Genomic DNA, 26,212 nt, shown 5'->3' with positions numbered 1-26,212 from the left:
GAGATCGAAATTCCCCAAAGGGGGGGTTCTGCTAAGTTTCTGCCGTTCTATAGCTGCTTTATAAGGGTCAAAACCTCCACCTGTCCCTTAGTAGCTAAATGATGGCCATTGTAATGTATGCACCTGTATGTTCACAGGTTTGTCGAGCTATTGAGTCTTGTGAACATCACGTGACTGGCTAAGCCACTCCCAACTCAACAGCTCTACAGCTATTTTGAGTGGAAACTATAAATCAAGTGCTCCCTTATTGAAGGGGCACTAAAACCGACAAATTAAACTTTAGACATTAAACAGATCAAATTAAAATTTGGTTGCCGGGGGTGATGATGCACTGCAGTCCCTCCGGCGCCCACCTCTCGCGGAAGGCCGCGAGTGTACCGGTGGACACCGCCTGCTCCATCTCCAGGGACACCCTGGCTCGGGTGTAACCGCGGAAGAGAGGCAGGCAGTCGGGCTGAACGACCCCCTCGACCGCCCGCTGCCTGGATCGGTTGCTGGCCCCCTTGGCCGTGCCCAGGAGCAGTCCTACGTGGAAGCCCTCGGACCTACCCGCTCCCCTCCACACAGAGTGCCCAAAGATCAGGAACGTGGGACTGAAGTGCAACCGGAATTTGAGGAGCAGCCCCTTCAAATATTGGAAGAGGGGCTGCAACCTCGCACATTCCACATAGATGTGGAACACGGTCTCCTCCAGACCGCAGAAATTGCAAGCAGCCTGAGAGCCCATGAACCGACTTAAGAGCTTATTGCACAGGACTGCTCCGTGCAACACCCTCCAGGTCAAGTCCACAATAAATAGGGGGAGGACTTCCGCTTAGAGTGCATTCCATTGGGGACCCCCACCTCCTCCGGATGGCAAGATGGTGCGCCATGACGTATCCGGACGGCAGATGAGGATGGCAAGGTGGAGAATGTGCAAGAGCAGTCCATACAGGAATCCCCTCCGCGTATCAACAGCTCTACAAACCTGTGAACATGCTCACCAGTGGATACATTTCAGTCATGGAGCAGAGCCAAGAGGTGGGGACTCTGTAAGCTGGGAGTTTCTGCTCTGCTGAGACTGGTGCAGACCGGACGCCAATAGTAGAGGTGTACTGGCCTCCACAAGGGCATATGGGGCTCCCACTTGCCCCCCTCAAACACCCTGGACCCCCTAAATGTTCTTCAAAACAGCTTTGCCACATCAGTCCTCTTCTTCAAGGGGTTGATGGGGCCAAGACTATAGCTGTTGGGTGAAGCGACCAATGGGAGATGCACCCGTTGTGAAGCAGTGCCCACCTGCCTCACGTCAATGAGATGCCCTCCCACTGACTCCCCAAGGTAGGGTCAGCACCACTGTTCCCCCAGAGTTTTATCTTTCGTGTGCACGGCCCCTTTAAGGGCGGCGGGGGGGTCCAGCAAACTGCTGTGCGGCCGAGCAGCTTAGAGGGTCCGTTGGTCAGCGTCGGGGGAGCGTGGTCCCAGGGGAATTCGAGGGTGTGTTACTTTAAATCGAATGAGGCAGCTCACTGAACTGTGTTGTTTTCTGTCTGTGTGCTTCTCTATACAGGAGTGGGACTGAAGATCACAGATGTACAGATTGCAACGAATTCCAAAGGGTAGGTAAAGGTTGTGATTTATCCAGATCAAACTTAATCATAATGCAAAGGAGATGGAGTATAATAGCAGGGAAGTCTTGCTACAGCTATACAGGGTATTGGTGAGGCCACACCTGGAATACTGCGTGCAGTTTTGGTTTCCATATTTACAAAAGGATATACTTGCTTTGGAGGCAGTTCAGAGAAGATTCACTAGGTTGATTCCGGGGATGAGGGGGTTGACTTATGAGGAAAGGTTGAGTAGGTTGGGCCTAAACACATTGGAATTCAGAAGAATGAGAGGTGATCGTATAGAAACGTATAAGATTATGAGGGGGCTCAACAAAGTGGATGCAGAGAGGATGTTTCCACTGATGGGGAAGACTAGAACTAGGGAGCATACTCTTAGAATAAGGGGACGTCCATTTAAAACAGAGATGAGGAGGAATTTCTTCTCTTGGAGGTTTGTAAATCTGTGGAATTCTCTGCTTCAGAGAGCTGTGGAAGCTGGGACATTGAATAAATTTAAGACAGAGATAGACAGTTTCTTAAAGGATAAGGGGTTATGGGGAGCGGGCAGGGAAGTGGAGCTGAGTCCATGATCAGATCAGCCATGATCTTATTGAATGGCGGAGCAGGCTCGAGGGGCCGTATGGCCGACTCCTGTTCCTATTTCTTATATTCTTATCATAGAACACCACTCTTTCAAGCTCAATTTGAATCCAGTCCAGACTGAAAAAAGTCTCCTCTCTCTGTCATATGTAACAACAACAACTTACAGTTACATAGTGCCTTTTTTTTTCTTTTCTTTTTTTTTTCTTTAGTGTAGCAAAAGGCGGCAGGTGCTTCAAACTAAATTTGACACCGAACCACATAAGGAGGTATTAGGTCAGGTGACCAAAAGATTGATCAATGAGCATCTTTTAAAGGAGCATCTTGAAGGAGGAAAGAGAGGTAGAGAGGCGGAGTTCCAGAGCTTGGGACCCAGGCAACAGAAGGCACGGCCACCAAGGGTTGAGCGATTCTAATCAGGGATGGTCAAGAGGGCAAAATTAGAGGAGCGCAGATATAAGAACATAAGAAATAGGAGCAGGAATCGGCCATTTGGTCCCTCGAGCATCTGCCATTTAATATGATCCTGGCTGATCTGATCCTGGGCTCAGCTCCACTTCCCCGCCCGCACCCCATAACCCTTCACTCCTTTATTGCTCAAAAATCTGTCTATCTCCGCCTTAAATATATTCAATGACCCAGCCTCCACAGCTCTCTGGGGAAGAGAATTCCACAGATTTACAACAATATCTCGGGAGGGGAGTTGTGGAGCTGGAGGAGATTACAGAGATAGGGAGGGGTGAGGCCATAGAGGGATTTGAAAACAAGGATGAGAATTTTATAATGGAAGTAAATGTAACATAAGTGAAATATCTTTGGCTATTCTCAACCCATTGCCTTGTGGCATGGATGCAGAGCACAAAACTGACTAATCGACCCAAATTGGCACTTAAAATTAACAAGAGATGGAAAGGAAAAACAGAAAACTCTGGGAATGCAGCGGAGTTTGAAAGCGAGCGATTAGTCAGTGTTTTGTGTCTTAATCCGCAATTCTAGAGGCTCTGTCAGAGACACATCTTCCCTTTACTGCATAACTCGAGCATTTTCTGCTTCCATTTGATTTTGGCAAATTAATTGAGAGCGGGATACGTAGAACGACCGGTGTGTGAAATGGAAAGATTCACACGGGTACAGTAGTAGACAATCTTCGGAAGAGGGCACGTTGTTTGAGAAGTGTGGAAGGTGCTTCACTCTGTACCTGACTGTCACTGCTTGATGCTGACACTACAAAACCATTGACTTCCATCAGCTTGATGAAAGGAAGCATTCACAGATTTAAGCAAATTATAATTTGTATCTAAAATATTAATGGAAGAGTGCATATGAAGAAGTTAGGCCTGCTGATTATTTAGAGTTACATAAAATGTACGGCACAGAAACAGGCCAATCGGCTCAACGGGTCCGTGCCGATGTTTATGCTCCACACGAGCTTCCTCCCATCCCTCTTCTCACCTGAGCAGCATAACCTTCTATTCCTTTCTCCCTCATGTGTTAATCTAGCTTCCCGTTAAATGCATTTTTGCTATTTGCCTCAACCATTCCTCATTCTAACCACTCTCTGGGTGAAGAAGTTTCTCCTGAATTCCCTGTTGGATTTATTAGTGACCATCTTATATTGATGGTCCCTAGTTTTGGTCTCCCTTATAAGTGGAAACTCTTTCTATATGTCTAGCCTATCGAACCCTTTCATAATCTTAAAGAGCTCCATTACGAGAGGTGGGAGGGTCGCTTCTGACTATTCCCTCCTGTAATGTAATTTGCTTCATGGGTTCTTTGCTTAAGAATTCATAGCAACACATTGCTATTAAGTACTAGTTGGTTTATTAACAAAGGTTTAACAATCACATTACACATTACCGTTCATCCACCAGGCTCACAACCACCTGCCTCATCGTGGATACCCCTGAGCCCAACTGGCTGGGGTTTTATTGAGTCTTGTGATCATCACGTGACTGGCTCATCATAGGCAGTCCCTCGAAATCGAGGCAGACTTGCTTCCACTCTATATAAAAAAAAAAAAAAATGAGTTCGTAGGTGACTGAACAGTCCAATGTGGGAACTACAGTCTCTGTCACAGGTGGGACAGACAGTGGTTGAAGGAAAAGGTGGGTGGGACAGGTTTGCCGCACGCTCCTTCCGCTGCCTGCGCTTGATTTCTGCATGCTCTCGGCAACGAGACTTGAGGTGCTCAGCGCCCTCCTGGATGCTCTTCCTCCACTTACGGCAGTCTTTGGCCAGGGACTCCCAGGTGTCGGTGGGGATGTTGCACTTTATCAAGGTGTCCTTGAGGCGTTTCCTCTGCTCACCTGGGGCTCGCCTGCCGTGTAGGAGTTCCCAGTAGAGCGCTAGCTTTGGGAGTCTTTGGCTAAGCCACTCACGACTCAACAGCTGCACCAGGCTCTGAGCAAGCTCGCAGGTGCAGACATTACGCCTCCCTCTCCCTGTTTGTGGTGCTCAAAATTGAATTGGGTTTCTTTTTGCAGGTATCAGGGTCTGACAGGAAACTGTTCTTCCTCGGTTATTGAAGAGTTTGCCACTGCCCATCAGTGCAACCGCTACTGTGAGGCACTGGGACTAAAGTCACTGAAGAGCTTCGATTGTCTCCAAACTTATAAGGCCAAGTCCAAGAGCCCATTGATGACCAGGAAGACTCACTCCGCTCAGTCCAGCCCACAAGTCCAGAGGAAGGGCCAGTCCAGCCCATTGGCCCAACGGAAAGGCCTGTCGAGCCCATTGGCCCAACGGAAAGGCCTGTCGAGCCCACAGGCGTCTCGGAAGAGCGCGACAAGCCCCAGCACCACCCGGAAAGCGGGCAGTGCAGAGGACACCACCCAGCAAGGACTAAAACACAAAACTGTGGAGATCCCCAAGTTTGTCAAGCTGCGGTAGGAACGTTGGAGCCACCGGCCATCGGACTGCGGCAGGGTATCAAGCACTTTGGTTTTTTTTTGGCAAGCAATTGTTTAATGTGGAAAGATTTGAGTCAAATGAGGGATACGAGAAACCCAACGATGGTTAAAGTGTCATCGGCAATAATGTCCCCGGGTACTGAACGTCCACAAAAAGCTTCCGGGGGTTTTAAATTAGGAGGACGAACGTGGGTGGGTGACATTTGAGTGACAAGTGCTGCCTCCGGGGGAGTCTGGAGATGCCACAAAGCAGGAGAACTGTGCTTGTGTGTTTTTTGAGCATCGGCAGAACCTGGGCATTTGCTCTTGACCTCACCGCCTGCAGTTTGCTGTTCTTTATAATATATAGAGTATGCTTTATTCTTGTTTTTTAATTGGCTTTTGAGTTTAGGGCAGGGATGACCTCTGTGACAGGCATGCTGAGGTGGTAAGACATAGATGAAAGGGTGCTAAAGATGGCAGTGATTAAGACCCTAAAGATGCACTGTGCCATGTGATGGGTACTTTAGTGTTACGAGTATTTCTTTTTTCTTTTAGCAGCAGATTACGGGTAAGCAAACTATTCGGTATATATTATAACTAGTCGGATGGAGGGCTACCTGGGACCATTATTGGGAGATTGACACACGTTTTGTATTTGATTCAAGGATAACTCTTCAAAAATGCTGGTCTTAGTTTGCTTTGTGTTTGTTATTTTCTTTTTTGCAATGACTGAAGAACGTGACTCTATTTGGGAAATGTCCCTCGGCAAGTGGTGGAACGTAAGGACACTTGGCCGAGGTTGTTCACGGCAGTGTACAGGCTGATTCTAGCTCACTAATCATAGGCGGTCCCTCGAAACGAGGATGACTTGCTTCCACGCCGAAAAGAGATGAGTTCACAGATGTTTCAACGAAGGACCTAATATTCCGGATCCCCAAACTACATCCTGAAGGGTGGAAGATGCCTGTGCGTGGATTTTTTTTAACATATGGTGGCCGTTGCACCCCAACCACCACACGGGCTTGACCGAGCTAGGTCTTGGTCCAGTGGCAAGGATTAACCAAGGCGACTGGAGACCAAGCTCTGCTGCATGGACCTAGTGCGCACACACATCGCAGTGTGGGCTGGCCTGTGTTGTCCCTGGGCCCTCGCCTCTTCAGGGCCCCGAACTCTGCTGCAGGAGGGCGACGGCTGATTGCAGTGTGGGCAGGTACAGCAGGAGTGGCGAGGTTGGGGCGAAGGAGTGGCAAGAGTTTGTAGCTCGCTAAGCCGAGTGATCCGGCTCAATCTGTCGCCACAAAACCCCAATACTGAATGACATGGGTTACCGCACCTCTTCTCCGAGTGCCCCGTTTGTGGATTCAGGTGGCGTTGGCAGACGGTGATATCCCCAGTCCCACTTCCTGGTGCTGACATGCCATCCCCTACGTTCGTATCTTTTCGCTGTTTGGTTAAATTTGCTTGGGGGAGGATCACAAGTGCATAATGGATGCCTTCCCTGATTTTTTTTGTCCAGCCGTTCAAATAAGATGGAAAATTGGGAGGGGTGCGTGACCAAGATGTGATCCTCCCCGCCCAATTTTCCTCTCTGTGTCGCTGCTAAGGAATCCAAAAACAGAACTGTAGGAAAATCTGCTCTGGTTGTCTTCTCGCCCCTGGATTCAGGGCCAGCTGAGGGTGATAGGATTATCATTCATTTTCTCACTGGCCAGCTAATTACTCTTGGTACTTTGAACCCAGTCCCCAGCACAAACTTCAACTGACTGCGGCACTAAGTCGGTAGCCCATTCATAAGGCACTTTTATGTCAATGCACACAGGGGACGCGACATAGACATAGATGAGGCGTTTGGCCCATCTTGGCTTATCCATTCGGAATAAAATTCCGACGTTCCCCTCGCAGTCACACCAGTGCCATTGACTCCTGATGCTCGGGTCTTGTGGAGTCGATAGCACGCCACATCGTCTAACCTACAGCAGTCTGGGTCTGTTGTTACCTCCCTGCGTGAATACAGGAGCCGAGTGCCAGACGCCAAGTGTAAAGACAGGCGAGCGACACATGACGGTCGTTCTGATGTTAAGGGCTATTGAGGGAATGGAGGGATATGGGAATCGGGCAAGAAAGTGGAATTGAGGTAGAAGATCAGCCATGATCTTATTGAATGGCCGACTCCTGCTCAAAATTCTTATGATGTTGCTTTCCTGGCGCTCCGATTGCACAGAGCCGCAAAGCGAAGCAGCCTATTGGAGCCCACCAGAATAATTGGTGTGGCCAATGGGAATGCATGTTGCCAATTGAGGCATGTTGCTGGGGCAGAGTAGAGGTGTCTGAACTCCAGTGTACAGCAACTTCTGCACTTGACCTAGGAGTGTTGAATACGGACACCGGATGGAACAATAAAAAGGGTGGGACGTGCTCCATGTTCCACATATTGAGCACAAACGCTCAGCCAGAATGGCTTGAGAACACAACCAATCGTTCTGAGCCAAACTCCTGACACAAATGCCCACATTGGGTACACGTCCTTTGGCTCAGTGCGGAGACCTAGTTAAACCGCACCACCTGTCAATTGGAAGGGTAGGAATCCCGATGGGCAAAGTTCAGCGGTGAACTCTTGCCCTAATGTCGCACACACAGGAATGCAACGCCAGCGCATTAAGCATTCAGACAGGGCGTTGGTCAATTGCAAGTGCTGCTATGGCATCGTGGAGCTGGCCCAGTTGAATGACATATTTAACCAACGTGTCGGCTCAGGGGTACAATGTATTGGCTTTTCTGGCCTATTGGCTTGAGATCAGTCTTGCGAAGGAGTGGCTATTTCCAAATCCACACCCAGCATTTGAACTTGGGGCACAGTTGTGGGGATGCCCCCAGTGTGGACCGGTCCGCCTGTTGTAGTTGCTTGACGAAATGTCTGGTGCGGGAGTGATCTGGAATGGCAGCAAGATCCAAGTTGACCGGAAGTGAGTGCACCCTGAGCGCAGAAAAAAAAACTCATCACGATCGGCCCACTTTGGATCTCAGCCCTGCTGTTCCCCAGGATGGCGGTGTGGCCATTCGCACTTGGTGCTGCAACCCCGTGACTTGGCACAGCGGAAACCGTGGTAACGCTGCAGCGTACCAATGCAAGTTGGTACTTCTACACCAGACAGTCATGAGGGTGAAATGCACATTGTGTGTATATATATATTTATGGGAAAATTTTTTTTTAAAGTTGAGGTATTGGAGTGAGTATTCTCGGGTAGTGATTGGTCATCCCACAGACCATGTAGCTCTTACTGGAGAGCCAGGTGGGGGGGGGGCTGCTGGCAGGATGGAGGTATTTGCATATTTCGCTGCTGCTATTCGATACAGTAAAACCACACTGACCCGAACACTGTCACCACCCCCCCCCCACCCCCAAAGGTGCCATTAGCATGCAATCCCAAAGGCTTGGCACAGCCATTAATGACCACACGTTAGAGTTGAAAACCCTTCCGCTTCAGCTTTCGGACTAGCGATAATTGATATGATTGGGCCAGTGAGTCATTCGGCTCTGATGGCAGTGGCTGCGCGTTTGGCCAAACATGCACCAACGACAAAATAGAACGGGTGACGTAGGAAGAGCCTGTATATATACAGGCGCTAATTTTCTTGAAGTCTTGTGTGCTGTTTACATTAAATGAGCGGATCCGTCGATACAGCTCTATTCCGAGTTAGGACTGGTTCTGAGAATTTCCTGCAGTTATGCTACATATAACTGGACCTGTGCCAGACGAACCAGGTCAGTGGTACAGCTAAAGTGAGAGTCAGTGGACATAGTCCCAGATATCTTAGAGATGCTTCTTTTTTGTCTTCTGGGCCCCGCCCTTGGCTTGTGTCTCTTGACTGGATGATTCCACTGACTGACAGGCATATCGAGAACAGAACAGATTCTGGTTATCAGTGCTTGTGTTGGATTACTTCTGTCACGGACAGTTGTGAGCCTAAAATGTTTTTTTCCCCCCCCACACCAGTCAAACATTGCTTAAATGGAATACAACTAGAAAATGCTGGAAATCTGAGGGGTCAGGTAGAGTTCACGTTTCGGGTCGACGACCCTTCGTCAGAACTGGCAAAAGTTCGAGATGTAAAGGTTCTTAAAGGTTGTTGGGGAAGTCCAGAACCAGGGGTCACAGTCTAAGGATAAGGGGTAAGCCATTTAGGACCGAGATGCGAAACTTTTTCACCCAGAAAATTGTGAACCTGTGGAATTCTCTACCACAGAAAGTTGTTGAGGCCAGTTCGTTGGATATATTCAAAAGGGAGTTAGATGTGACCCTTACAGCTAAAGGGATCAAGGGGTATGAAGAGAAAGCAGGAATGGGGTACTGAAGTTGCATGAACAGCCATGATCATATTGAATGGTGGTGCAGGCTCGAAGGGCCGAATGGCCTACTCCTGCACCTATTTTCTATGTTTCTATGTTTTTAAGGAAGTGCAGGGACAGTGAAGGGGGAGGGGAGGAAAGAACAAAAGGGAAGGTCTGTGATAGGGTGGAAGGCAGGAGAGATTTGAGAGACAAATGGGATGATGGGCCGAATTGAGATGATAATGGCACAAGTTAGGAAACAAAGGACGAGTCGCGATAGGGTGTGAATGGCGGAGTCATCACCAGCTGCTTAAATGGACACCTGTCCATGAATTAACCGCTCGTGTACACCTTGGGAATTCTGAATATGTTACATCCCAGCTTGCTGTAGAAGAACCTATTAAGAGATTTATATTCTTTCAACTTTAAACTGCGTTAAACATTAATATTTTACTGAATATTCATTGAATATATTCAAGGCGGAGATAGACAGATTTTTGAACTGCAGAGGAGTCCAGGCTTATGGAGAGTGGGCAGGAAAGTGGAGTTGAGGCCAAGATCAGATCAACCATGATCTTATTAAATGGCCGAGCAGGTTCGAGGGGCTGAGTGGCCTACTCCTGCCCCTATTTCTTATGTTTTACCTTCTGCATTTACTTCATGGGCTGAAGGTATAAATACAACGATTTGAGCAAAAAAATAGAATTTTTGCAATAGGAGTAGGTCACTCATCCCCTCGAGCCTGTCTCGTACCCCCCCCTCCCCCTATTCAATTAGATCATGGCTGACCTGTACCTTAACTCCATTTATCCTCCTTTTACCCCATATCCCTTGATAACCTTAGCTAATAAAAATCTCAGTCTCGAAAATTTCAATTGTTCCAACATTCACAGCGTTTTGGGGGAGTGGGTTCTAGATTCCCACTACCCTTCGTGTGAAGAAGTGCTTCCTGATTTTACTCCTGAAAGGGCGGGCTCCAATTTTGAGATTGTGCCCTGTTTTGTTTGGATTCCCGCAACAGAGGAAATAATTTCTCCCACCCTTTTTATAATTTGAAACGCCTCAATTGTGTTTGGCAAAGTGAGGAATGTTAATGCCATTCTGGGCACCCAGTGTTATGATCAGACATTAGCCAGGTCTGGTACAGCACAGTTTGAGACAGGGAACAGCGACCTCTGCTTTGTCCCAATCACTTGCCTTTGCTCCCACCTCAGAAGAGCGCCCTCTACTGCACCGGTGGGGTGCTTGTACATTTCCCACAGCAACCATTGTTGGGCCTGTCCGAATGACACTGCCACTTAATGCCAAATTGGCATTGATTTGTGCCATGAACCCGTGCCCACTAGAACTGGATTAAAATTGGCAAAACCCATTTCACATAGGACCCTTAGAGCCAGCAGAATGAAGAGACTCTCTTCTCCCCCTCCCCCCCCCCCCCCCCCCTTCCTGCTCATCCGTCCAGTTGGATTTGAACCAAGTTTATGAAGTGACGAGAGAGGGAATGAATTTCTGCTGATGTTCTCCCAGTCATCAGTTCTGGGGTTTCCATTGACTCTTCCACCAAAGTTATGACGAATAATTGGACAAACCTCGATTTGAAATTCCCTCCTTTGTTTTGGTCACCTGCCCTAATGTCTCCTTCTTTAGCTCAGTATCAAATTTTGTCTGATTTATGCTCCTGTGAAGTGCCTTGGGCTTGTACTGTATTCACCAGTGAACATGCTCACAGCTTTGTCGAGCTGTTGCATTGGGAGTGGCTTAGCCAGTCATGTGATGTTCACAAAACTCAGTAAAACCTCAGCCAGTTGGGTCTAGGTCATTCATGACGAGGTATGCAGTTGTGGGCCTAGTGGATGAACTGGTAATGTGTAGTGTGATTGTTAAACCTTTGTTAATACTCCATCTAGTTCTTAACAGCAAAGAAACCATGAAGCAAAAATATTGCAGGGCTGTTTTACTACATTGAAGGTGCTATATAAATACAAGTTGTTTTATATATGCATATATATATTATATATATATTATTAATTTGGCTACTCCAGAGACTTGAGCACATAAATCTAGGCTGACACTCCCAGTGCAGTGCTGAGAGGGTGTTGCACTGTCGGAGGTGCCGTCTTTCAGATGAGACGTTAAACCAAGGCCCCGTCTGCTCTCTCAGGTGGATGTAAAAGATCCCATGGCACTATTTCGATGAAGAGCAGTGGAGTGATCCCTGGTGTCCTGGGGCCAATATTTATTCCTCAATTAACATAACAAAAACAGATTATCTGGTCATTATCACATTGCTGTTTGAGGGAGCTTGCTGTGCGCACAACAGTGACTACACTCCGAAAGTACTTCATTGGCTGTAAAACGCTTTGGGTCGTCCCGAGGTGAAAGGTGCTTTTCTTTTTCCTCCCCAGTGTCTAACCTACCGCACCACTCAGTTCCACAAAATCTCAATTAAACTCTTTCTTGAAAGACTGAATGTAGCAGCTCATCGCTTTGATTATCAGTTGGGCAAACTAGTCCAACCTACTACAAAAGCAAAACACTGCGGATGCTGGAATCTGAAATAAAAACAGAAAATGCTGGAAACACTCAGCAGGTCGGGCAGCATCTGTGGAGAGAGAAACAGAGTTAACATTTCAGGTCGATGACCCTTCGTCAGAATCCTTGATCTAATCTAGTTAATTCTAATATGGGCACAATTCATTACAGTATGGACCAAGAAATATAAACCCTAACAGCAAATGAAACGAATTTGCATTTTTCCCCCTTTACTAAATATCTTTGCAATAGCACTTGCATTACCAAAAGATTCTACTTAAATAAGCACAAGATTTCTGTTCCAAATCATCCTCTAAACCTGACTATTGGTATAGTCCTTTCAGAATGTTCTGCCCTCATTGCGAATTCTTGAATTCACTCCCATACACATAAATCAAATAAATAAGGCTGTTCTTATTGAACTCTCTAATATAACAATAATTTGCATTGATATAGCACCTTTGGGGGCGGATTTTCCGATGATGTCCGCCTCTGCTTTCTCCCCGGAGGGGCGGCAGTGGCAGCGGTGAGCTCTTCTGGACGGGGGTTTTGGGGGCTGGTTTTGCGGTGCGCCGAGCATTACCTGCAAGAGTTGAGCCGGTGTGCAACGCCGCTGGTTGCAACACCGGCTCGCATTTTGACTCCCGTCCGACCAGTACGCCCCGCAGCGCCCCCTGCTGGGACCGCCTGTGAAAGCGGGCTGTCCAACCTACACCGGCTGCAGTGAGGTAAGTACCTGTTTATTCTTTGTTTCGCGATTTATGTTGTGGTGGCGTGGGCTATGTATTGGGAATGTTTTTGGTGTTTTCTTTTCCCAGGTTTTTAATTTACTCCCCAGGCCCCCTCTCAGAGCGCTCCCAGGTCGGCTGTTCAACCCGGGATTTTCACATGCTCGCCCGGTCTAGCGCCCTGAGAGAGGTGTGCAACACCTCCCTTAGCGCTCTCCCCACCCCCCCCCCCCCCCCCTCCCCGGCACTCGGGGGCCCAGCTGCCCAATTTTGATGACTGAGGCGCAAACTGTTCCCGGGTGCTAACTTTACCACCCACCGCCATTACTGCCCCGAAGTCAGCAAAGACAAAAATCCAGCCCTTGATCTTTATAAAACATCCCAAGATGCTTCACAGCAGCGTAAGTCAGACAAAAATTGACACCAAGCCGAAGAAGGAGACATTAGGACAGGTGACCAAACGCTTGGCCAAAGAGGCAGAGTTTAAGCTGGGTCTCGAAGGGGGAGAGAGAGGTGGCGTGGCGAAGGTTCAGGGGGGGAAGACACGGCTGCCAATGGTGGGCGACGTCAGTGGGGGATGCATAAAATGGTTGGGGTTGGTGGAGAGCAGAGTTCTCGGAGGGTGGTAGGGCTGGAGGAGGTTACAGAGATGGAGGGAGTTACACAGAGGAATTTGAACACGAGGATGAGAAGTTTAAAATCGATGGACAATGTATGGGGAGAGAAAAGATTAATTTGAGACTTGCAGCCATTTGTATTTGGCAAAGAAACAACTCATTGAATATAGTCGTTTGCATTGTTTCTCACTCTCAAAGTTAACTCAGCTGAAGTTCATGCTGCACATTGTTTTAACCCTTTTTATATAAATAAATGTCAGTGCTCCTTTATAATGGCTGCCTTTCTGTTACTGGTGACCATCCTCTGTATTTTTTTCCATCACTGGACAGAAGGGTTTTCAAAAAGCAATCTTACTGTCAATCATATGGCAGCTGTGTGTTCCGTCCCCGAACCTACACCACGCCACCTCTCTCTCTCCTCCTTCAAGACCCAGCTTAAACCCTGCCTCTTTGGCCAGAGAGTTATGCTAACGGGTTCAGGGAGATTGCTTTACAAAGTGATTGAGACCATTGGAAGGACAGGGAAGTGAGACTACAGTGGGCCACTAGGTGGTGAAGTGAATTATGGGAGTTGTAGACTGCCGCCTTGTTGATCCCTTTCTCTCACCCAACAAAGTGAAAGCCCTGGGAAACTCCACCAACTCGAGTGCTAGGCTTCTCAGAGAAGCACAGGCCCCCGGCAAAATACATTGTACAGGCAAATTCAGTCATTTTCTTGTTTATTTAATATTTAATGCCGTTCTTGTGTTACAAATCTTATTTCCAGCAGCAAGTTCCTCAGCTTAATGAGGAACCAATCTTCTGGCTGAAAGGATAATCAGAAAGTATTTGGGATGGGTTCATTGATTTTGCCCAATGGAATCTTGGCCTTTGTTGCAAAGGGGATGGAGTATAAAAGTAGGGAAGTCTTGCTACAGCTATACAGGGTATTGGTGAGGCCACACCTGGAATACTGCGTGCAGTTTTGGTTTTCATATATACGAAAGGATATACTTGCTTTGGAGGCAGTTCAGAGAAGGTTCACTCGGTTGATTCCGGAGATGAGGGGGTAGATTTATGAGGAAAGGTTGAGTAGGTTGAGCCTCTACTCATTGGAATTCAGAAGAATGAGAGGTGATCTTATCGAAGCGTATAAGATTATGAGGGGGCTTGACAAGGTGGATGCAGAGAGGATGTTTCCACTGATGGGGGAGACTAGAACTAGGGGGCATGATCTTAGAATAAGGGGCCGCCCATTTAAAACTGAGATGAAGAGAAATTTCTTCTCCGACGGTTGTAAATCTGTGGAATTCTCTGCCTCTGAGAGCTGTGGAAGCTGGGACATTAAAAAAAATTTAAAACAGAAATAGACAGTAAGGGGTTATGCAGCCATGATCTTATTGAATGGCGGAGCAGGTTCGAGGGGCCGTATGGCCTGCTCCTGCTCCTATTTCTTATGTTCTTATTGGTGGCTGTCTGCTGACGACCAATTGCCAATTGGTGGTAATTGTTCCTACTGGGTTTTGGACCTATTAAGTGATGATTGTGACATTGTTTTATGACTATGAAATCTCACTTAATTGTGTGCAAGTGCGACACAGAAATTTGCATGAATTCTAAAGTGTGACAGCTGAGGTGTGACACCTGATTTAAGACATTGACTGTACATTCTAGTGTATCTCCCATGGCAATAGCCACAGAGCCAGAGGAAAAGTGCCTCTCTTTCCTGACTCTGTGTTGCAAGTTCCTTGTGTGTCTGCTCTTCTGATTGTGTGTGAGTGTGTCTCGCGCTCTCCATTTCCCAGTCACTCTCCATTTCCCTTTCTCTCCTCTTTCTCCTCTTTTTGTTCTGTCTCTTCCTCTTACTTTGTACAGTCACCCCAGATTCCTTCAGCTTCCCTGTGGCCCTTGTGATATTTCAGGTGGGAGGTGGTGGATGGTATGGCAGAGAGCATACCGGTTTTCTGCACGGTGATGTGCAATATGAGGAAATTCAACTGCTGCCTGTAACACTAATTGAATAGTATTGGGGAAACTCAGGCAAGATATGAAGGGCTTCATTGTAAAGACTGAGATCAAAACCATTTGGACAAGAATGTGTGAAAGGGAGACAGTGGGGCTAGGAAGTGATGGGTGCTCGGGGTGGAAGATGATAGGGGAGAGGGAGAGGTTGGTGGGAGAATCAGACTGTGCTTCAGGTCAGGAGGTCAGTGACGTGCTCTGGGTCCCAATTGGTGGTTGGTGAGAGGGATGTAGGACACAGATTGTATTGTCCATCGGCCCAAGCAGAATAAAGGCCAGTGAGCGAGGTGACCAGTGGTGGGATGTGTTAGGAGGGAGAAGGAAGGAGTAGGATGCATGGGCGGGTAGGAAGTAACAGGCGCTTAGGGTAATTGGTGCAGGAGGTGGTCGGAGTGAGAGACCTTCGATATTTCCCTATCATTTGGAGAGGTAGTGGGGTGTGGGGGAACGGGCAATATTAGGCATGTGAATGGGTGAGGGATGAGGGCAGGGTGGGAGGAGCAAGTGGGAACACTTGATTCTGCTCTTAGCCATAGATCTGGGGAAAACCCTGTTATTAAAAGTCTTTCCAATTTAAATGAGAGGAAAATCTGGCGGATAGAATCACGTGCCTGTAACAGACACTTCCCCGACCTTCCGACGTTCACTATGTCCAGGCATCAGGTTCAGGACCAGGAAACTTTACCCCAAGGTGTTTAATATTTTGTGTACAGGAGCTTTACCAGGCTCGAAGGGCCGAATGGCCTCCTCCTGCTCCTAAATCTTATGTTCTTATGATACCAGGAATGAGGGATTTCAGGTAAGTGCCGAGATTGGAGAAGCTGGGATTGTTCTCTTTAGAGCAGAGAAGGTTAAGGGGGAGACCGAATAGAGGAGTTCAAAATGATGAATTTTTTTGACAGAGCAAGTAGGGGTAAACTCTTTCCTCTGGCAGGAGGGTCGGTAACCCGGGGTCACAGATTTAAAATAATTGGCAAATGAACTAGAGGGGAAATGAGGAGAGAGGTTTTCACAGGGAGGGTTGTTGAGATCTGGAACGCACGACCTGAATGGGTGGTGGAACTTTCAAAAGGCAATTGGACATGTATTTGAAGAGGAATAATTAGCAGGGTTATGGGAAAAGAGCTGGGGGAGCTGGACGAATGACTAATTGGATCATTCTTTCAAAGAGCTGGCACAGGCACGATGGGCCGAATGGCCTCCTTCTGTGCTGTAAAATTCTACGATTCTGATCACTCACCGGCTGTTTGAGAATGTTTAAAAATCAGGCTCGGTGTGGGGAAAAAAGCATTTCTCTTCACATTTGTATCATGTAAGCATTGACTGCTATCTGATTGAAACAAATGTATGTTCCATTAATATTGTTTAGACTATTCCTGCTCAACTGTAACTGGAATACAGTGGAACCCCCTTTATATATGCATCAAAAATACCACATCACAATTTCATTGAGGAGTTTCATGATATGAAGAGTTAAATTAATAATTAGTTCCACTGGGACTTTAGAAATATTTAACAATTTGGGAAGTTTCAATATCAAGGGGAGTACTGTTATAAAATAAATTTCATTCTAAAGGGAGTTATGTTATAAGATTTCATTATAAGAGGTGTTTCATTGTAACCATTTCATTATAAAAAGGAAGTTTGATTTTCAATGTATTGACTATGTTAATAATGAAGGTACCGAGGTTAATATGCACGTCCCTCAAACTCAAGTCTTTTCAAATTCACATCACTGTATCACACTAAGAGGAAAGAAATAAAATATTGTCCAACTGAAATTGCTTTGATTCGATTTTTCTTTTAGTTATAAAGAAATCAGCTTAACTTTACCTCAATGCATTTGAAAGGAAACAAAGTTTGATTGCCCACCAAGCTGAAAAATGTGCCACGACCTGACTGTTCTCCATCTCCAGTCTCTCCATCCCTCAATGCTCACTCTCCAACTCCCTTCCCTGCCCCCTCCTTTCATCTCTGCCAAAGCTTGTCCTCCAAAATTGACAACTTGAAATCCTAATCTACACAATAAAGGCTGTGGCTCAGTGGGCAGCACTCTTGTCTCTCAATCAGAAGGTTGTGGGTTCAAGTCTCACTCCAGGAACTTGAGCACGTAAATCTACGTTGACACGCTAGTGCAGTGCTGAGGGAGCGCTGCACTGTCGGAGGTGCCGTCTTTCGGATTAGATGTTAAACTGAGGTCCTGTCTGCCCTCTCAAGTGGGTGGAATTTCGAAGAAGAGCAGCGTAGTTATCCCCGGTGTCCTGGACAATATTTATCCCTCAATCAACAAACAGATTATCTGGTCATTCTCACAGTGCTGTTTGTGGGAGCTTGCTGTGTGCATGTTGTCTACTGCATTTCCTACATTACAACAGTGACTACTTCATTGACTGTAAAGCGCTTTGAGACGTCCGATGGTCGTGCGAGGCGCTATATAAATCCAAGTTTTTCATCCCTCTCACTGCTGAAAAGATGTCCTCGCTCTGAATGTCACTCCTACTGCTTCTGAACCGATAAGGGATTAAGGGGTTATGGGGAGCGGGCGGGGAAGTGGACCTGAGACAATGATCAGATCAGCCATGATCGTATTAAATGGCGGAGCAGGCTCGAGGGGCCGCATGGTCTACTCCTGCTCCTATTTCTTATGTTCTTATGCTTCAGGTTGTTCTGAGCAGCTTTATTATTGTAGTATTAGACCCAAACTAATTCTACCTTTTATTTTTCCTGGTTTAGTCCGTCACTTGCATTTAAGTATATTTTTTTAAAAAACGGACCTTCAAACCCTTTTATGTTTCTCCCTCTGTCCACTGGGTTTTGAGTTGTTACAAACTATTCCTATGCGCCATTCGTTTTCAACCAATTGAAAGCCAGAAGAGTGAAGATTGACGTCGTTGTGAGGTCTATCGCTGTTGTATAAAAATGATCCAAAGTCAGCGAGGGCCAAGTGGAATAATCGGGATGTTGTGCTCTGGAAGGTTGGTGGAAGCAGAGTCAATGGTAGCTTGCAAACGCAAATTGGATATATACTTGAAAGGAAACATTTGCAGGGCTCTGAGGGAAGAGCTGGAGGCAGTGGGACTAATTGGATGTTTGTTTCAAAGAGCTGGCACAGGCACGATGGGCTAAACGGCCTCCTTCTGTGCCGAACGATTCTATAGAAACATAGAAAATAGGTGCAGGATTAGGCCATTGGGCCCTTCGAGCCTGCACCACCATTCAATAAGATCATGGCTGATCATTCACCTCAGTACCCCTTTCCTGCTTTCTCTCTATACCCCTTGATCCCTTTAGCGGTAAGGGCCATATATAACGCCCTCTTGAATATATCCAACGAACTGGCCTCAACAACTCTCTGCGGTAGAGAATTCGACAGGTTCACAACTCTCTGAATGAAGAAGTTTCTCCTCATCTCAGTCCTAAATGGCTTACCCCTTATCCTTAGACTATGTCCCCTGGTTCTGGACTTCCCCAACATCGGGAACATTCTTTCCTCATCTAACCTGTCCAGTCCCGTCAGAATCTTATATGTTTCTATGAGATCTCCTCTTATCCTTCTAAACTCCAATGTATAAAGGCCCAGTTGATCCAGTCTCTCCTCATGTCAGTCCAGCCATTCCGGGAATCAGTCTGGTGAACCTTTGCTGCACTTCCTCAATGGCAAGAACGTCCTTCCTCAGATTAGGAGACCAAAACTGAACACAATATTCCAGGTGAGGCCTCACCAAGGCCCTGTACAACTGAAGTAAGACCTCCCTGCTCCTATACTCAAATCCCCTAGCTATGAAAGCCAACATGCCATTTGCCTTCTTCACCGCCTGCTGTACCTGCATGCCAACTTTCAATGACTGATGTACCATGACAACCAGGTCTCGCTGCACCTCCCCTTTTCCTAATCGGCCGCTATTCAGATATGACACAGGTATTAATGCTTGCTGATTACTTCAGTGAGGACATGGCGGAGTGACTCCTACCAACAAATCACAAGCTACTGGAGGAAACATAGAAACATAGAAAATAGGTGCAGGAGTAGGCCATTCGGCCCTTCGAGCCTGCACCACCATTCAATAAGATCATGGTTGATCATTCACCTCAGTACCCCTTTCCTGCTTTCTCTCCATACCCCTTGATCCCTTTAGCCGTAAGGACCATATCTAACTCCCTCTTGAATATATCCAATGAACTGGCATCAACAACTCTCTGCGGCAGGGAATTCCACAGGTTAACAACTGTCTGAGTGAAGAAGTTTCTCCTCCTCTCAGTCCTAAATGGCCTACCTCTTATCCTAAGACTGTGTCCACTGGTTCTGGACTTCCCCAACATCAGGAACATTCTTCCCTCATCTAACCTGTCCAGTCCTGTCAGAATCTTATACGTTTCTATGAGATCTCCTCTCATCCTTCTAAACTCCAATGTATAAAGGCCCAGTTGATCCAGTCTCTCCTCATTTGTCAGTCCAGCCATTCCGGGAATCAGTCTGGTGAACCTTCGCTGCACTTCCTCAATAGCAAGAACGTCCTTCCTCAGATTAGGAGACCAAAACTGAACACAATATTCCAGGTGAGGCCTCACCAAGGCCCTGTACAACTGAAGTAAGACCTCCCTGCTCCTATACTCAAATCCCCTAGCTATGAAAGCCAACATGCCATTTGCCTTCTTCACCGCCTGCTGTACCTGCATGCCAACTTTCAATGACAAGCTGTCGGCTTCCAAATTTAAAAAATAACTTTCACCACAGACGGAGGTCTGCGGAAATGCCAATCTAGCGGGGTTTTTCCCTTGTTGGAAATAATTTTATTATAAAGAAATGCGAATAAAATTTAAAACGCGCACATTTTCCCATTCGCATTTTGATTAATAAACACGCAACTTAGCGGGATAATGTTCACAGTCTTTTCTGTCCGACTCTTTTTGAATTCGAGACGGTCCCACATTGAAAATAGCCGCGATTCCTCAGCCAAAAGCTGCAGGCTTAACTTTAACCCAAGTTTTATATGTTTCTCTTTTTTTTAAACAAAAAGATCTTTCCTATCATCTAAACAGGTTGTTTGCACAACTTCACCGTGAAACCTGCAAAGTCTTCTCGTCGTTAAAGGCGCTATATAAATAAAAGTTGTGTTGTTGTCCAAATATTTACATCGAATCGTGGTCATTAGCTTTTTACATGCATTAGGAGTTTATAAACAGTTACTGACCTTTCCTGAACCTTTGGGCGCCGTGGCTACATTTAAGAAGCTGGGCTGTGAATGATTCTGGCGACCAGCAAAACTAACGCAATCTCCATTCTATCAAAATGACTGCTGACAACGAAGTCCGGTGAGAAAAACAAAGAGGCTATTGGAACTGCGCACGCGCAACAACTTTATGTCGTTGACATTAGTCGCGTCCGGCAGTGACTCGCCAACATTATAATTGAAGCTTGGAGTTGGACTGGAGAGGAGTTTCCTTTCACTTTGATTCCGTGCCCACACGCTTACCTGCTTTCAGAAGTCTCCTTGACCCTCCTGTATGTTTACATAGCAAGGTCAGCCTGATAAACCTATCTCCCCGACTGTCACACATACTTAACATATCATGTGATTGTAGCCTCAGCAATATTTCAGACATTATAACCGGCCTTCCATGCCTGTTAAGGGCGGAGTGAATTGAACACTTGATCAAGAAGCTGGGTTTATCTGATTTCAGCAAAGGTCAAGGTGTCATTCCTAATAAAATCTCCTTATCGCATGACCCAGTCACTTTCCCATTAAAAGCTTCCTGCCACTCCTTGAAGAATTTAGCAATGTACTTCATAACCCTCAAGTTGAATTTAAAAAAAACTTGCATTTCTATAGCACCTTTCATGACCTCAGGACGTCCCAAAGCGCTTTACAGCCAATGAAGTACTTCATAATAATAGTGCCGTGGGATCTTTTGCCTCCACCTGAGAGGGCAAACAGAGCCTTGGTTTAACGTCTCATCCGAAAGACGGCACCTCCGACAGTGCAGCACTTCCTCAGGAGTGTCCAAGCCCGTGTGGTGGCTGATAGAAACATAGAAAATAGGTGCAGGAGTAGGCCATTCGGCCCTTCGAACCTACACCACCATTCAATATGATCATGGCTGATCATTCCCTCAGTACCCCTTTCCTGCTTTCGCTCCATACCCCTTGATCCCTTTAGCTGTAAGGGCCATATCTAACTCCCTCTTGAATATATCCAATGAACTGGTATCAACAACTCTCTGCGGCAGGGAATTCCACAGGTTAACAACTCTCTGAGTGAAGAAGTTTCTCCTCATCTCAGTCCTAAACGGCCTACCCCTTATCCTAAGACTGTGTCCCATGGTTCTGGATTTCCCCAACATCGGGAACAATCAACCCGCATCTAAACTGTCCCGCCCCATCAGAATCTTGTATGTTTCTATGAGATCCCCTCTCATCCTTCTAAACTGCAATGTATAAAGGCCCAGTTGATCCAGTCTCTCCTCATATGTCAGTCCAGCCATCCCAGGAATCAGTCTGGTGAACCTTCGCCGCACTCCCTCAATAGCAAGAACGTCCTTCCTCAGATTAGGAGACCAAAACTGAACACAATATTCCAGGTGAGGCCTCACCAAGGCCCTGTACAACTGCAGTAAGACTTCCCTGCTCCTATACTCAAATCCCTTAGCTATGAAGGCCAACATACCATTTGCCTTCTTCACCACCTGCTGTACCACTTTCAATGACTGCTGAACCATGACACCCAGGTCTCATTGCACCTCCCCTTTTCCTAATCTGCCGCCATTCAGATAATATTCTGTCTTCGCGTTTTTGCCCCTAAGTGAATAACCTCACATTTATCCACATTATACTGCATCTGCCATGCATTTGCCCACTCACCTAACCTGTCCAAGTCACCTTGCAACCTCCTAGTGTCCCCCTAACAGCTCACACCGCCAACCAGTTTAATGTCATCTGCAAACTTGGAGATATTACACTCAATTCCTTCATCCAAATCATTGATGTATTTTGCGTAGAGCTGGGGTCCCAGCACTGAGCCCTGCGGCACTCCACTAATCACTGCCTGCCATTCTGAAAAGGATCCGTTTATCCCGACTCTCTGCTTCCTGTCTGCCAACCAGTTCTCTATCCACGTCAGTATATTACCCCCAATACCATGTGCTTTGATTTTGCACACCAATCTCTTGTGTGGGACCTTGTCAAAAGTCTTTTGAATTCCAAATACACCACATCCACTGGTTCTCCCTTGTCCACTCTATAGTTACATCCTCAAAAAATTCCAGAAGATTTGTCAAGTATGATTTCCCCTTCGTAAATCTATGCTGACTTGGACCGATCCTGTCACTGCTTTCCAAATGCACTTCTATTTCATCCTTAATAATTGATTCCAACATTTTCCCCACTACTGATGTCAGGCTAACCGGTCTATAATTACCCGCTTTCTCTCTCCCCCCCTTTTTAAAAAGTGGTATTACATTAGCTACCCTCCAGTCCATAGGAACTGATCCAGAGTCGATAGACTGTTGGAAAATGATCACCAATGCATCCACTATTTCTAGGGCCACTTCCTTAAGTACTCCAGGATGCAGACTATCAGGCCCCGGGGATTTATCGGCCTTCAATCCCATCAATTTCCCTAACACAATTTCCCGCCTAATAAGGATATCCTTCAGTTCCTCTTCTCACGAGACCCTCGGTCCCCTAGTACTTCTGGAAAGTTATTTGTGTCTTCAAAGTATTTGTTCAATTGGCCTGCCATTTCTTTGTTCCCCATTATGATGTGCAACGGTCACCACACGTTAAAAAAATCCACGCACAGGTATCTTCCATCCCTTCAATTGGAGTTCAGGACCGGAACATCGGGTCCTTCATTGAAATATCTGTGAACTCAAGTGGAAGCAAGTCATCCTCATTTGAGGGACCGCCTATGATGATGATGATGGAGTGTCAACTTAGATTTTTGTGGTCAAGTCTCTGGAGTGGGACTTGACCCCACAACCTTCTGACGCAGAGGTCAGAGTGCTACCCACTGGTCCCTAGCTGACTCGTCATCATAGGCAGTTCCTCAGAATCGAGGAAGACTTACTTCCACTCTAAAAATGAGTCCTTAGGTGGCTGAACAGTCCAATACGAGAACCATAGTCCCTGTCACAGGTGGGACAGATAGTGGTTGAGGGAAAGGGTGGGTGGGACTGGTTTGCCGCACGCTCTTTCCGCTGCCTGCGCTTGATTTCTGCATGCATTCTGATGTCTCCGCAAGATCCCGGCTGACTAAATGGATATAAAAGATCTCCTGGCCCCATTTGAAGATGCGCAGGGAGTGCTCTAAGTGTCCTGGCTCACACAGGTAACCATGAATTGACTTGCTGCTTCAAGGGAAGGCCACCAAGAAAGATGGCTGCCTAGAGCACCCACCCATTCTGCACAGAGCATAATGTGTCGGCACTGGAGCTGGTCTTCACTGACCATCCCCAGCCATCAGAGAAAGTGTAAGCGCCAGTGGAACGGCCACTGCTTATGACTTTAGGATACACTGCGGTAACTCGCCCATCAGCATCCGTTTGAAAGTTAACTTACCCCGTGCAGAAACCGGCCCCACAAAAAAGAAAGAACTTGCATTTCTATAGCACCAATCCTGATCTCAGGACGTCCCAAAGTACTTTACAGTCAATGACATACTTTTGAAGTGAAATTGGTGTTGTAACATAGGAAATACGGCAGCCAATTTACACACAGGAAGGTCCCCCCCAACAAACAAACTTTTCTATAAAAACTATAAACAGACATGTGATAATGACCAGATAACCTGATTTTTAAAAATATTGGCCTGGACACCAGGAGAGCTCACCTACTCGCGGAGCAGGCTCGAGGGGCCAAATGGCCTACTCCTGCTCCTATTTCTTATGTTCTTATGCACTCTTCTTTGAAATAATGCCATGGGATAGTTAATGTCCACCTGAGAGGGCAGATAGTTTAACGTCTCATCCAAAAGACGGCACCTCCAACAGTGCAGCGCTCCTTCAGCACTGCACTGGAATGTCAGCCTAGATTTATGTGCTCAAGCCCCTGGAGTGGGACTTGAACCCACAACCTTCTGACTCAGCAGCGAGGGTGCTTCCCACTGAGCCCTGGCTGATACCTAAAAAACCCAGCCTTCCACTAAACAAAAAATTGAATGGCAGCTACCAGCTTTGAAAGTTCATCTGTATGGAAGTCACCAAAAACTCTGACTGCTTGGGGAAATGTTGTGACAAGTCTGCACCCTGCAGCAGTTCGCTTGGGCTGCTTGCCTCTGTGCTGCAGTGTCGTCCGCGTCCGGGAATCCCTGGAGAAGAAGCACGGCTTGTCCACTGATACACTTGAGGCCTTCCCGAACGATGGGCACCACAGGGCCTGGACGCCATTGTGGACACTGGGAATAATACTAAATTTTTTTAAATCAATTTCCTTTCTTTTATGGTTGAGTTCCTTAATCGTTGTGCCCCTCTAAATAGGAGGCACTTGTGTTTACTCTTTGGCAACACTGTGTCTCCTTATTGGTTTAGGCAGAAAAGGCACCCTGGAGCAGTCCTTCCCTGGCCAGTGGACACCACAGGCACTGGGAATGTGTAGTGGACACTAGGCATAATATCTTTTATAGGACCATCGGAACAGGAGTAGGCCATTCAGCCCCTCGATCCTGTTCCGCCATTCGATGAGACCATGGCTAATCTGCGACCAAACTCCATATGCTCGCCTTTGGCCCATATCCCTTAACACTGTAACAAAAAACCATCAATCTCCGATTTAAAATTAGCCAAAATTAACCACAATCTTGGGGATGGACATTGAAGTTCCCCCCCAGAGTACATTGTGTGCCCTTGCTACTCTCAGTGCTTCTTCCAAGTGGTGTTCAACATGGAGGAGTACTGATTCATCAGCTGAGGGAGGGCGGTAGGTGGTAATCAGCAGGAGGTTTCCTTGCCTATGCTCGACCTGCTTGGTTTAGCATCAATTGTCAATTGCGGAAGAGAGTTCCAAACTTCTACCACACTGTGTGTGTAGAAGTGTTTCATAATTTCACTCCTGAAAGGTCTGCCTCTAATCTTTAGACTATGCCCCCTCGTTCTAGACTCCCCAACCAGCAGAAATAGTTTCTCTGTAACTCCCCTATCTGTTGCTTCTCTCACCATCTGTCGCAGGCCCAGTCTGGTAGCGATGTCCTTCAGGACTTGGCCAGCTCGGTCAGTAATGGTGCCACCGAGCCAATCTTGGTGATGGGCATTGAAGTCCCCCATCCAGAGTACATTCTGTGCCCTTGCTATGCTCAGTGCTTCTTCCAAGTAGTGTTCAACACGGAGGAGTACTGATTCATCAGCTGAGGGAGGGCGGTAGGTGGTGATCATCAGGAGGTTTCCTTGCCGATGCTTGACCTGAAGCCATGAGACATCATGGGGTCCGGAGTCAATGTTGAGGACTCCCAGGGCCACTCACTCCTGACTGTATACCACTGTGCTGCCACCCCTGGTGGGTCTGTCCTGCCGGTGGGACAGTATATACCTAGTGATGGTGATAGAGGTGTCTGGGACATTGGCTGAAAGGTATGATTCTGTGAGTATGACTATGTCTGGCTGTTGCTTGACTAGTCTGTGGGGCAGCTCTCCCAATTTTGGCACAAGTCCCCAGATGTTGGTGAGGAGGACTTTGCCGGGTCGGCTGGGCTGGGTGTATCTTTGTCGTGTCCGTAGCTGGTGTCGAGTTCAATGCTGGGTGGTCGACCGGTTTTATTCTTCTTATTGTTTCTCGTAGCAGCTTGTTAATTGACAGATTTCGAGCAAATCTACTCTTTGTTCAAGGCAACCCGTACGATTTTTATTTACTACCGTCTGTTAAGGATTAATCACATATTAAGTATTGATTCTTTGGAAATTTTGATTGAGTCAATAAAGGTTTGTTATTTGCAAT

General features: G+C 46.8%; 1 protein-coding gene across 3 annotated transcripts in view; it reads left to right on the top strand.

Annotated features, from left to right (window-relative positions):
• Positions 1-26,212, top strand: part of alpk3a (alpha-kinase 3a) — a 212,603-nt gene that overhangs the window by 83,321 nt on the left and 103,070 nt on the right. For 2 of the 3 annotated variants that reach the window (XM_070865103.1, XM_070865102.1), the window contains exons 13-14: positions 1,550-1,598; positions 4,673-17,069. In XM_070865103.1, the coding sequence (XP_070721204.1) occupies positions 1,550-1,598; positions 4,673-5,078 (455 nt within the window). In that variant the 3' untranslated portion in view covers positions 5,079-17,069. Of the gene's footprint in view, positions 1-1,549; positions 1,599-4,672; positions 17,070-26,212 lie in introns of those variants that run through there. The other variant, XM_070865104.1, reaches the window with a different exon arrangement.

This window comes from Pristiophorus japonicus, chromosome 21 (genome assembly GCF_044704955.1).
Source record: "Pristiophorus japonicus isolate sPriJap1 chromosome 21, sPriJap1.hap1, whole genome shotgun sequence".
Classification (NCBI taxonomy): Eukaryota; Metazoa; Chordata; class Chondrichthyes; family Pristiophoridae; genus Pristiophorus; species Pristiophorus japonicus.
Note: the sequence above shows the minus strand (reverse complement) of the source record. Positions and strands in the feature narration are given on the sequence as shown.